The 13,671-nt window shown below is 51.2% G+C and overlaps 1 protein-coding gene across 1 annotated transcript in view; it reads left to right on the forward strand.

Moving 5' to 3' along the window:
- FGD1 (FYVE, RhoGEF and PH domain containing 1) overlaps positions 1–13,671 on the forward strand; it is a 44,100-nt gene that overhangs the window by 6,285 nt on the left and 24,144 nt on the right. Inside the window, exons 2-4 of the mRNA XM_077887692.1 lie at positions 12,033–12,206; positions 12,509–12,686; positions 12,803–13,241. Of these exons, the coding sequence (XP_077743818.1) occupies positions 12,033–12,206; positions 12,509–12,686; positions 12,803–13,241 (791 nt within the window). The remainder of the gene's footprint in view (positions 1–12,032; positions 12,207–12,508; positions 12,687–12,802; positions 13,242–13,671) is intronic.

A 13,671-nucleotide genomic window follows, 5' to 3' on the forward strand; every position in this document is an offset into this window, starting at 1 on the left:
GCAGATGCTTAACCCACTGAGCCATGCAGGCACCTCTGAGGGAGGGCAGTTTTTAAAGCACATTTGCATAAAGCTGAGACCCATTTTACATATACCCAGGGTAGTTGCTGATGCCAAGAACCAAAGCAATCCTCCTGAAAAGCAAATCAAACATTAGTAAAGTAAATTCTTGTGGCTCCCTCAGTGTTCTCCCTTTTGAGGGCATCCCAGAGAGGTCATAGAGGGAGGTTGCTCATGGAAAGAAAAGGGGGCTCATGACAGGAGAGGGTGGTGGGCTCTACCGGGGACTTTTGGAGAGCAGCACTTTGAGATCCTGAGGGAATGTCTGGGAAAAGACCCAGATTTTGTTCAGTCAGTTGGGGCCCTCCAAACAAACACAACAGCATAGAAAGACTCTGGTTAGCGGGGGGGGGGGGGGGGGGGGGAGGACTTTCCCACACAGGACTAAAGGAATGGAAGTTTCCAAGTTGCAGATGGCTGGCACCCCTGATCCTGAGCCCTTTCAGGTGCCTCTGTCCCTGTGGGGGGGCCTGGTTGGAGCTACCTGCTTCCTCAAGGGTGAGTGGTAGCTGTATCCCAGACAGACTCCAAGCATGGCTTTCTGGGGGCCAGTTAGCTAAATGCCTTAGGCAGATGTGGAGCTGGCCAGATTCTGGCTGGGTGGGGCCAGGACCTGTCTGGAATGAGGGCAGGAAGCACAGTCTGCCATTGGCTGGCCCTGCAGAGTTATGTTCCCTCCTCTGGGAGAGAGCAGACATCCTTGGAGCAGTGAGCCCAGCCTCTCTGGGCTCCAATACCCAGTTTGTTGGACTTGGGAGGCATCACATCTCCAAAAGATGCTTCAAAACATGCATGGAACTGGAGACTAGGATGCAAGGCAGTAGCTGCAGGAGCCTCGGTGCTCCTGGCTCTGCCACTGGCTCACTGTGCCCCCAGGCCTCCTTTCCCCTCTCAGGGCCTTAGTTTCTTCCATTTATAACACTGGGACCTGATCATCACCTTTGTCTGGCATATAACATGGCATCAATAAATACTTGGAAACAAATCCTTGGCAGATAAGGGAAGGGAAAAGGGGAAGAAGAAAGGCATTTCTTTATTCAATGAATGTTTATTGAGGACATACCCTGTGGTTGGTCCTGTGCAAGGTGCTTGGTGTGCAACAAGACAGGCACAACCCTGCTCACGGAGCTTCTTTCTAGCAGGCAAGAGCTGCATGGAGAAATTCTAAGCACAGATGCTGCAGGAACATACAAGGAGGGGGTTAAGTAGGGAAAAAAGGACACTTGAGTTGAGACTCCGGAGATGAATAGGAGTCCAGAGGTAAGGCAAAGCGGAAGAGCCATTCAGGCCATGGGAACAGCATGTGCCAAAGCCCCAGGCGGAAGGGAGCACTTTCGAGGAACAGACAAGAGGCCATTGTGGCTGGAGGGTGGGGGCAGGGAAGTGTTCTTGAGCTGGGCCTCCTTTATTCCCAAGCTCAGGAGGTTGGAGTTCTCCCTGGAAGCAAGGGGAGCCCTTCGCAGGGCTGCAGGAATTGAAGCCAACTGTGTTTTCATAAGCTGGTTGTGGTGTGGAGAACACCTTGTAGAGAGGATTGGAGGGAAACCAGTTAGGAAGCTGGAGAATGGGAGAGAGCCTATGGATTCTAAAGCTAAGAAAGTCTAGTGTGCGAGAGCTTGGGGTCTGGCTGGATGTGTGATTTGAGGGAGAGGGAGGAGACATCAGAGAAAACCCAGCCTCTGGCTTGGGGGACTGCAAGGATGGATGTGCCACTCTTGGGATGGGGAAAGAAGGAGGAAGGAGGAGCCACTAGGCGCTGGATGTGGCTTGGGATGCACTGAATCTGAGGAGTCTGAAGACAGGGGATGAGGCATCCAGATGGCTGTGCCCAGTAGGCAGGCATCAGCTGTGCCCACCTTGGCCCCAAAGTTAAGAGCAGGAGGGCAAAGCGCACAGGTGTGTGGTTGAGGTCCAGAGGGAATGGGAGGCTCTTCCTCATGCTGACAGCTTTAGGCCCTCTGTGGTGCTTTCCTGTGGAGCCTGCACGTGGAAGGGGTTAAGTCACAGAGGAAAGGTGCCTGTAGAAAGCGGGGAAAGGCGGGACTGGCAAGGCTGGCCCCAGGGAGCTGCAGCAGGCTTAGAAGCCCTTCATTTGGACCTGGTAGGCACACAGCAGCTGCCCACACCGCTACCTTTGCCTTCCCCTTCACCTTCCCTGCTCCCCCCCCCCCAACTTCTTCCCAGTTCCCCTAGGTAGGGCCTCCCTGCCTAATGCATTCCAGGTGTTGACATAGCCCCAGGGGTGGCAGGGAGTAGGGCAAGGAAGGTGTGGGTCTTTCTTACTGTGCATTTCTTAGGGGCTCCAGTCTCTAAGCCTCACTGCTTCTGTTCTCTGGAGAATTCCTTCAGGGATCTCTGGGTCCTGAGTCTCCTCCTGCAAGGTCATGCAGTGGGGAAAACACTGCCCCCCACCCGCAGACCCAGCTTTGCCTCTTTCTAGTTCTGTGTGACCTTGGGCAAGTTTCTTCACCTCTGTTGAGCCTGTTTTCTCATCTGTAAAATGGGGTTATCATGCCCACCTCTTAGTGTTGTCTTAAGAATTTGCCACAGGTAAAGATCCTCACAGCACTCATTGTAGCCAACATTCCACAAATGGTTCTGCCCTTTTTGTTTCTGCCCTTTTGCCTCTCTGAGGCTGCATCCCTTGCTGTCCCTGGCTCCCTTCTGCCGCACCCCCCTTTTACAGCTTCCCTCTCCAGCTGTCCGGCTCTCTGCAGTCTTCATTTCAGTCTTCTCCCTCCTAGTCTTGGTTTCTCTCTCTCTCTCTCTCTCTGTCCCCTTGCCTTTTTCCCTCATGATCTCTCTGTTACTAACTCTCAAATTTGACCAGGCTTCTGGTAAAAGGGGAAGGGACATGGGTAGATGTTGGGGTCCTTGGGGTCACACACAGCAGGGGTCAGAGGGGCCATCCCCTACTGACTTTGTCCTCACAGAAGGGAAATCCTAGCCAGCGTGGCAGCCCCAGCACTGGGTAATTATGCCCCAGTGCTCCCAGCTGCAGCTCCACTCCCTTCCCTTCCTGTCCTCTGAAGTCCCCAGCCCCTCCTGGAGGTGGAGCAACCACCCTCATCTTTCTCTGGCCTCAGGTCCAGAGACACAAGGAGGAGGTGGCCAGACCCTTCCAGCAATCCAGCAACTGCAAGAGGGATGGGCTGCCTGTGCTCCCATGTGGCTGTGTGGTGTGTGTGTACACGTGTGTGCATGTGTGTACTTGCGTGCGTGCACATGTGCCTGGCTGCTTGGCTGTCTTTGTCCCCAAGGGTATGTTCTGTATATATCGTAATGTTCTTCTTTTGGTGTATCTGTGTGTGTCTTTGGGTCTGCATTTGTTTTATGTGCCTGTTTGCCTGCTTGTGTGTCACCTTGATTCTGTCTAAGCCCCTGGGAGTTTCTAGATGTGGATTGCTGTACGGAGGTCTTGTGTGTGCGTATGCTTGCATTGTGTGTGTGTGTGTGTGTGTGTGTGTTCCTGTGCCAATGTCTGTCTCTACTCCCTATGAGTTCTGTATCTTAGTTGTGGTTGTGGCTAATGTGTGTGTGGGCGGGGGTGCCTGTCTGTCTTTTGGCCCTTCCTGCCCGTTGCTCCTGTTCTGGAACGTTTTTACAAACCCAGGACTCTATTCATTGTGCCCTTCATTTTTCCACCTAGTATTCACACCTTTGCTCATTTTCTTCCCCTGCCTGCAGGACCATGCCATCCTGGATGGCTGAACTCAAAAACCACCTCCTTTAGAAAGTCATCCCCACTCCTCCCTCCAAATGTGATTTCTTTCCCAACTCAGCAAACATTGGCTGAGGATATGCTGCTCTGTAACTCTGGACACAGACATGCTTGGGATCCAGTCCCAGCTCTAACTGTGTATCCTCAGACAAGTGATTTTGCTTCTCTGTGTCTCAGTTTTGTGGCCTATAAGGTGGAGCTAATAGTACACAGAGTTGTTAGGAAGATGCCATACAGGAAAGCATCAACACAATGCCCAGCCCAGAGTAGGTGCTTAACAAACAGTTAAACCCCACATACTTTATATCCTCCACTAAACAGTGAACACCTTGAGTTCCAGAGAGTTCTGAAGGTTCTTGAAATCCCCTAGTCTCTTCTCCAGGTGTCTTGCACAGGGCAAAGTGTGAACTGGAGCAGGTGGAACAAAAGGCAGATTCTGGTTCAGGGAACTGCTGACAAGTATTGCATGAGCCTGCTCAGGCCTAGAGAAGATTGGGCCCTAGCAGTGGAGGTGGAAGAAGGGACCTCCAGAGCTGCCACCCAAAGGCCAGAGCATGTCAGATAGGACAGAAGGTAAATGGTGGAGGTGGAAGGGGCCTTAAGGACCATTTACTTCAGATACCACAAAGTAGTGGCCCATAAGTTGAATTTGACTCACAAATTTTGTTTGGCCTACTCACCATTTTCAAAATTAGGGGATTCCACGTAGAAGTCTGCATTTCTGATTCTCTTGAAATATTGGAAGATCTGAAAACACAGGGCCCTGTTCCTGCAAAGTGACCATTAGATAGAAGGGAGGAGCTACTACCCCTACTTCAGGTGAGACATGTGGTCTCCAGTTTACCCCAGTTCTTACCATTCCCTCATGCCTAATGCTGTCCCAATTTACAGAAAGGTCCTTACTTTACATGAGGGTACACACTTTATAGAAACATCCCTCACTTTACAGAAGGGGCCTCACTCTACAAGAGATTTCTTCCATTTTACAAAAGAGTCTTCTGTTTGGCAGAGTCCTTCATTTACAGACAGGTCATCTATTTTACAAAAAGGTGTTTATAGAACTCTCCTCACTTTATAGAATGTCCCTCCATTTTGAAGAAGTCTCCTCTGCTTTGTAGAAATTTCTTCCCTTTACAGAAGGGGTATTCTTTTTGTCAAAGAGACCTCCATTTTATAGAAAGCTTCTCTATTTTGCAGGACAGAACATTCTAGGAAACTCCTTACTTGCCAAAATGGTTTCCACTTTCAAAAATGCCTTCACTCTGCACAAGGTGCCTCTGTTTTTCTGCAGAGTCCTTATGTTCAGAAGACCAGTCCAGTTCAAGGAAGGAACTTTCAAATCTACCCACAGGGTTCCTGTAGACAGCTCCTCCTGCATTTCTCACCCTTGACTGAGCTTTGTGTTTGAACTTTCTGAGAGAACATCTGTCAGGCCAAGCAAGGCCTGAGTTAGTCTGGCCCCAAAGGTGTAGGCCAGGCAGCCCCGGTGGCTCAGCGGTTTAGCGCCACCTTCAGCCCAGGGTATGATCCTGGAGCCCGAGATTGAGACCCACAGTCAGGCTCCCTGCATGGAGCTTGCTTCTCCCTCTGCCTGTTTCTGCCTGCCTCTCTTTCTGGGTCTCTCATGAATAAATAAATAAAATCTTAAAATAAAGGTGTAAGCTGGACCTCACATTCAAGGGGGAGATGGGAAGAAGTGGAGCAGTTAGGCCTTTATCCCCTGCTTTTTTCTCAAACTGAGGTACACCCTTCCCCCTCTGCTCCCCCTCCCCTCACCCCTCACCCCTCCTCTCCCAACAGAGCTGGCTTTCCAAAAGACACTTTTTCATTTGCCTGTTGTTTTTTCTTTCCACTCTCTCTGTTCCCTTTCTCTACCCCACACCACCCCACCCCACCCCCAGGAATTCCAACTGTCCTACCTCTTAGCCTAGAGAGACTGAGGTCTAGGGGTTATAGGAAGAAGCACGCAGTGGGGGTCTGGAGGATTGAGTGCTGGGACCAGCCTCTGCCCCCTCTAGCATCTCACCAGGTCTTCCAAATGAGGAGCACACACATATTCTCCCCCATTTTGCAGATGGGGAAATTGGGGTCCAGAGTTGTGAAGCAACTGCCCAGGTCACCATGGAGTTAATGGCTGAGGTCCAGTCCGAGGCCCTGTTAGCTGACTTGAGGTTAAGCCAAGGCTACAACTAGGAGATGGGAGACAGGGTGTTGCTGGCCAGGGAGGGGAATGCTGGGAGCTGAAATTACCAGAAAGAGGGGAGGGAGAGGCAGGGTCATTCCAGTGGAAATGGACAAATGAAGGAGTCCTTATCTTCCAACAGCTAGAGGACAGACCTGCTCTGCCAGGGGCCCCAAAGCATGCACTCAGGGCACCTGCCAAGTAGGGGCATGTAGCAACCAGAAACAATTTTTGGAATGATTTTGTTATTTCAATAACAGTAAGTTGTCATGGAAAAATCTAAAACTCTATTATGCTTCTTAACCTTTATTTTACAGTTTTGTATGATTTGTATTTTCTTTTTTTTTTAATTTATTTATGATAGTTACAGAGAGAGAGAGAGAGGCAGAGACATAGACAGAGGGAGAAGCAGGCTCCATGCACCGGGAGCCTGACGTGGGACTCGATCCCGGGTCTCCGGGATCGCGCCCTGGGCCAAAGGCCGGCGCCAAACCGCTGCGCCACCCAGGGATCCCTGATTTGTATTTTCAATTGAATTTGAATGGAGTGTGAATTGCGGGTTGGGGTACCATTGTCTTTTCTTTGCCATGCCAACTCTAGTAGGAATCCTGCCCAGATCTGAGAAGCTGTTGAGGAGAGTGGGGCTGGATTCTGTGTCCATCTCTGGCTGGGCTGGCTATGTTTCTTGGTGTGCCAATAGCTTTGTGTTGGATTACAGCCTGTGGCCTGTGGGTTTATGTATCTGTGTGCACAGTTTTGTATCTTTGTGGCTGTGTGGTTCTGTTGGCTTTCAAGTTTAACGCACATTGCTGTGTTTGGTGGGGGGCATTATGCTCTTTCCCTTCTTTGTTTTACTGGCTCCCCAAAATCTGGGGGCTATGATTACTATCCAATTTTACAGACAAGGGAACTGGGGTTCAGATAGATACAGAGGTTTACCCAGGGTCACACAACTAGTGGGGGGGGGTTGACTCTGCATGACTCCTGAGCCAGATCTTCCTTCTTTTTTAAGAGAGGGAGAGAGCAGAGGAGGGACAGAGCAAGAGGGAGAGAGAACCTCTAGCAGGCTCCACACCCAGCCTGGAGTCCATTTCAGGGCTTGATCTCACAACCTTGAGATCATGACCCAAGCCAAAATCAAGAGTCAGACACCCAACCGACTGACCCACCCAGGCACCCCCGAATCCACTCTTCCTAAGGAGGGTGCCACAACACCTCAATACACACAGTCCAGTCAATGAGTGCAGCAATCCCACCCCTCTTTGGGATAGTCATATACCACAGATTCTAAATGATTGACCTTGTCTTTTAATAAATAAGACCAGATTCAAGGTTATCCCTGAAATAATGTCACGGTCATGAGCATTTAGGTGCTTATTGCAGGGAAATTGGGTAGAGCCCACAGCTTGCCAGAGGCTTAAATGGACAAGAGACTAGGGGGCTCTCGTTGCCAGGTGCCGCTTCAGAGGTCCGGCTCTGCCTCATTCACTCTAAGCCCTCCTTGAGGTTGTGAAAATTTGCTCAAATAAAGTACAGGTAGATTTGAATTTCAGATAGTCTACCAACAGTCTTTTAGTATGGTGTAATAAATTTTTAGTATAAGTATGCATAAGACATGCTTATACTAAGAAATTATTCATTGTTAATCTGAAATTCAAATTTAACTGGGCATTCTGTATTTTATCTGGTCACCCTGTCCCCAGCCTCCCCTCCCACCCTGAGCTTCTCCAGTACCAACAGGCTGACCCCCTTGTACTTCCTGAGCCCCACTTAGCTTTTCCTGAATGACACTTTCTTGTCTTTGAGACTGGGAGCTCCCTGAGGGTTAAAATGAGATTACCTTTTGCCTGCTGAAGGCTTATTGGGACTGTATACCCCCACCCCCACAGGAAGACCTGGGACAGGTCCCAGGCACTCCTGGGGGGCCCAGGGTATGCTTCCAGTCAGTTGCAGGAGACGCCAGAATGGCAGCAATGCTTGTGTGCAAGCATAATATGCTGAGCGCGTTACATATGTATGTGTGAACAACTTTGCAGCTCTCACTAGGTCGTTGAGGGCTATGCATTGTCAATGTGTGGCTGGGTACATTTTCACCAAGTATTATAAAATTTGGTGAAAAAAATAAAAATACAAAATAAAGTTTGGTGGTGTGACTTTCTGTGAGTGGGGTAGTGTCCTTTGTGGCCTCTGCTCTGATGGGCACTGGGGACTCTGGTAAACCCAGTAGTGGAAGGGGCAGTGCTGGTGGAGGACTCTGTCAGATGTGCAAGTGTGAGTGTGTGAGAGACAATGCTGTGGGTTGTCAACTATACAAAATGGTCTGGAGAAAACCAATGCAGGACCTAGCCAGGTGGGATGGGATGGGGCCGTGGGAATGGCTGTGGTATCCAAAAAGGGAGAAGGCCTCCTTGAGGAGCTCCCTAGGGGCAGAGATGGAATTTTCACATCTTCCTGTAATGAGTCTACTGGGCTCAGAGCAGGGCTCAGAAGTATCTGGGAGAACTGAACTAAGCCTAGGGAAGCCAGAGAGTTGCATGGGACTCTGAGGTGCCATGGAGACCTAGCTGAGAAGTTCCTATTTTCCCCATGGGCAGTGGGAAGTCACAGAAGGCTTTTGTGCAGATAAATACCATGACCTAAGCTGGAGGTCCATCTACCCACCTGGAGGGAGCAAGACTTGGGGACAAGGGGGCCACTGAGGGAAAACATAGGAGGAGACAGGGAAATGTAGGCAGAGGAACAGGCATGAGGAGCTCTAAAACAGGAAAGGGAGGGATCTTGAACCTTCTTCCTTCAGCAGAACTTCAGCTGGTTCTTGGCCAGGCCTAGGAACTGGAACCCTGATGTCATCTCCCTGTAGGTGGGTATAGAAGTATTGCACTCACTAGCCACACTGCAGCTCATGACTTTCTGAAGCACTGGGGTGCAGCCCTGCCCCTCCTGCTTCTCTTTTCCAGCTTCCCCTGGAAGAGCAGGGTTAAGAAAGGAGTCCAGTGTAGGACCAATCTGCTGAAGCTCTTCCATTGACTTGCTGTGTGACCTTGGGCCAGTCACTGCCCCCTTTCTCTGCCTTCATCTCCTCATTAGATACTGAGCTCACAGTCCCTGCCCCCTCTCTTCTGGGAATCAAGAGTGTCCCAGAATAATTGAATTTTATCCAGCTTCCCATTCTGCAGGGCAGCCTGCAAGGAGGCAGAGAGAAAGAAGAGCAGGCCCATTGGTCGGCTCCCAGGTGAGGTAGGTGAAGAGGGAGTGGAGGGTGGGCCACAGCAGGGCCACAAAGGATGGTATGGTCATCCCATCCTCTCCCCAGAGCAGGCAATGGAGCCAAGAAAGAGAAGACCAGCCAGGCCCCCCCACCCACCTAGCTGCTCTGTAACAGACTGGGTAGGGGGGACTCCCCCAGGGAGGCTTGCCTGCTTTGAGGGGTGGAGACAGGACTGGGTAGAGCCCTGAGGAGGCATACAAGGGGCACCCGAGACCCTTGCACCTACACATGCATCTCTGAGGGGTTGGGGGTGGAGGTGTCTGCACAATGGGGTGCCTGGCTTTGCCTCCTGGATCTCTGACACTGTCAAATACTCTGTCTTGCTTTCTCTGGCCATATGTCTCTCAAACTGTGTCTCTTTATGTGCCACCCTCCAAGTGATTCATCCTCTTCAACCCCACACTCAGGGAAATGCAGGGCAGGACCAGGCTAGGAGGTGCTGAGCAGGGCAGGCTAAACTGAACTGAGAGGAGCACTTCCTCCCTCCCAGTCAAGGCCCTGCCTGCTCAGGTAGGAAAGGAAGTGAGGAAACTGCACCCAAGGCAAGATACAGGGTGAAGGAGTGGGGCTTGGCCTGGGGCCTGGGGCACGTGTTCCTGAAGGGCTGGGAGGGGCCCATGGCCTGAGTTCCCTGGGGCCTACCTGGCTGGAGTAGGGCCAGACTGGGGCCAGAGACCCAGGGAAGCTGCTGGAACGCTGTGGGTTGGGCTGTTCCTTCCCTCCAAGACTGGAAGACCTAAAATTCCCTGTGACTTTTTTTTGCCCATGTGACCCTGTAGAGTGTCTCTGCATGTTGTATCTGTATGTTTTTGCATCAGATGGCATTATTGACACCACAACCATTCAGACCAGTAGGCACATGTTAGGTGTGTATGTATGCCTGAGCCCCTAAGACCTAAGGACACCTTGGACATGTTTGTTTCATGAGTATGATGGAGTAGTAAATCAGGGCATATGTCTGTGATTGCTTGTGTTCTGGAAACATGGCAGTGTGTGACTTTGTGATGTCATCCAGTTGTATGAGGTTGTATCTAATGTGGTATAATGACCCTGTGTGGTTATAGTCCTTGTGACCATGTGGACCACTTGTAGGCATGTGAACATGCAACACCATATTATGGTACATATGACACACCAGGGCCCTGCAATTGCAAGACACAGTATAAATTTCACCGTATATATTTGTGACTCAGTGCAACCATATTTGAGGAGTATACATGATGGGAAGTAGTTGGGAAATTATTGTATTAAACTGTATAAAATGATAGGCTTGCCACTGCATGACTGTCTTTGTGACCGTGCATGACTGTGCTTGTGTATGGGCTACCCTGGGGCTGTGTGGGTTTTATGACTGTGGGTCTCTGTGACTGTGTGTGACTGGGCTTTCAGGAGCATGATGACATGTGATTGGATATTAGAATTTGTGAGGTCCAGGGACACCTGGGTGGCTCAGTGGTTGAGCGTCTGCCTTCAGCTCAGAGTGTGATCCCGGAGTCCTGGGATCGAGTCCCACATCAGGCTCCCTGCAGAGGGCTTCTCCCTCTTCCTGTGTCTCTGCCTTTCTCTGTGTATCTCTCATGAATAAGTAAATAAAATCTTTTTTTAAAAGAAAAAAGGATTTGTGAGGTCTTGCAGTTGTATGAAACAGTCTAAATAACTCCATGTGGCTCTGTAACTGAGTGGGCCCTTTTGTGACTGGTTGGTATGAGACTCTGTAATGCAGGGTAACAGAGTCTGTGGCTGTGCGTGGCTGTGGTTTGCCCTCCCTCTCTGTCCCCCACTCGCCCCCCACACACACACACACTGACTTCCACAACTCCCTGCCTAGCCAGGCCCACCTGAGCCCCCACGCTCCTTCCCTTTGGGACATGTCATCCTGGAGGGTCCCTCATTGTCTTTCAGATGGAGTCTTCTGTCCCAAATACAACCATCATCTCCCCTAGGACCAAAGACAGAGGTGGACTTCGGGAGCTCACAGTAGGGAAGAGGGATGGTGCAAAAGACCTCCCATTTTCTGTATCTGTTGCCTGTCATTTTAAAGCCATTCCTGCGACCTGAACTCTGGGTGCTGAGTGTGTGTGGTTGTGTGTGGGTGTGGAAGTAGAAGAGGTCAGTACAGATTAGTGAGAGCCTAGGATTTTAAGAAGCAAAACTTTTGCTCATGAAATACAGTTTTGTCATTTTTTAAAAAAGATTTTATTTATTCATGAGAGACACAGAGAAAGAGGCAGAGACATAAGCAGATGGAGAAGCAGGCTCCCCACTGAGCAGGGAGCCTGATGTGGGACTCAATCCCAGGACACAGGGATCATGACCTGAGCCAAAGGCTGAGCCAGGTGCCCCTACAGTTTTGTCATTTTTTAGCACACTCCACTATATAAAATGGTAGACAAGGAAGTCCAGATATCCTCAGGACCTTTAGAAGAAGAATGAAGAAGGCTTAAAGCTCAGCATACTCACTGTGGCTATATAAGCAAGGGCTGCAAACACGTACACAAACTGTAGGGTGCTCACATCCACCCCTAGCCTGGCTAAATGCCCTAATAATAATGCCTGCTGACATACAAGGAATCAATGTACAGATCACAAAGAACTCTTGTCTCTTGATGCAAACAGCCAGCCACAGCCCTGGGCCTGGCTCCCCATCTGAGGGCTGTGGTAGGGGCTTCCCAGAAAGACAGTGTGCTCAGGAAAGGTGTTCAGGGAAACCCAATATACCCCAATACCTGCTAAGACATACAACCCCAGGCCCCTTTGGGGTCACATCAATTGCTTCACACCCAGCTTCTCCTCTTCTGTAGGGCTGCACCAGGGAAACCGGATCCTGGTTAAAAGTTTGTCCCTTGACCCTGGCCAGAGCCTTGAACCTCATCCAGAAGGTCCACAGAGGCTTCGCTCAGACCCAGGCCCCCCCACTGAAACCCCCAGCCAGCGTCCTTCACCACTAAAGCGGACACCAGGCCCAAAGCCACAAGGTAAGTGGTTCCAGAGGTGGACAGAGAAATGGCCCAGGAGAGGGGATGACGGAGGGAAGAGGTTGACCAGTGGCAGAGGGGTAGTCCTGTTAGAAGGGTAGGAAACACCGTGGTCTAGTGGCAAAGGGCTGTGACCTAGGGCTAATGGGTACATACTGGCATTTTGCCTCAGTCTTGCTCTGCACCTGCCTGAGGCAAAGGTGCAGCCTGGGGTGGGGGATGTGGAGGGCCTTGTGACATGACAGCTACCTCTAAACTCAGCTCAACGGGATCTCCCCTCTCTTCCCTGTCCATTTCTCCAGTCCCCCCAAAGCCCAGCTACCTGCAGATGCCCCGGATGCCCCCCCCACCTGAGCCCATTCCCCCTCCACCATCACGCCCCCTGCCTGCAGACCCCAGAGTGGCCAAGGGCCTGGCCCCCAGGCTGGAAGCCAGCTCCAGTTCTGCAGCAGTATCCTCACTGATTGAAAAATTTGAAAGGTGAGTTTGGTCCCTGTCGGGGTGAGGGTGGGCCTGGGATGGGAAGGAAAGCTATGAGACAGGACTCTCAGGCAAGCTAATACCCTGCCTCCATGTGTGTCCACCATCCGCCTCAGAGAACCTGTGATTGTTGCCTCGGATAGGCCAGCCTCTGGCCCCAGCCCAGGTTCCACAGAGCCTGCCGTGTTGCCACAGCCACTCCCGCAGCCACCAGCGCCCCAGCTTCCCGAGGGCGAGGCCTCCCGCTGCCTGTTCCTCCTGGCCCCCGGGCCCCGGGATGGTGAGAAGGTGCCCAACCGGGACAGTGGCATTGACAGCATCAGCTCGCCATCCAACAGTGAGGAGACCTGCTTCGTCAGTGATGATGGGCCCCCCAGCCACAGCCTGGGCCCTGGGCCCCCTGCCCTGGCCAGTATCCCTGTTCCTTTGGCTGACCCCCACCGGCCCGGCTCCCAGGAGGTTGATAGTGACTTGGATGAGGAGGACGACGAGGAGGAGGATGAGAAAGACAGAGAAATCCCAGTGCCCCTAATGGAGAGACAGGAGTCTGTGGAGGTACGGACCCATGTTCACCAAGAGACAGAACAATGTGGAAAAATGAGGAGCCTGGCTTTTACACTTGGTTCTTCCCTAGCTCACTATTTCTCAAAACAGGGCTTTGTTTCCACTCTGGATGTTTGGCTTCCCTGGTCCCCTGGTCCCTAAATATTGGTTGCAAACCCAAACCTCGCCCCCCCCTTCACTGTAACTACCAAAATGACCATGCACAGTTCCATATGCCCACTGGGAAAATTGTTCTACCCTCAGCAGAGAACCACTAGTTGGACCTCAGTTTTTCCATCTTGAAGATGAGCGTCCTGCTTGGGGATCCTTTAAAGTCCCATTCCAGCTGGAAAATCCCAAGACTCAGTAGCTATGTGACACTAGGCAAGTCTCCAGTCCCCTACCACAGCCTCAGTTTCCTCACATCCAGAGAGACTTCCCA

The sequence above is a fragment of the Canis aureus genome, chromosome X (genome assembly GCF_053574225.1).
Source record: "Canis aureus isolate CA01 chromosome X, VMU_Caureus_v.1.0, whole genome shotgun sequence".
Classification (NCBI taxonomy): domain Eukaryota; kingdom Metazoa; phylum Chordata; class Mammalia; order Carnivora; family Canidae; genus Canis; species Canis aureus.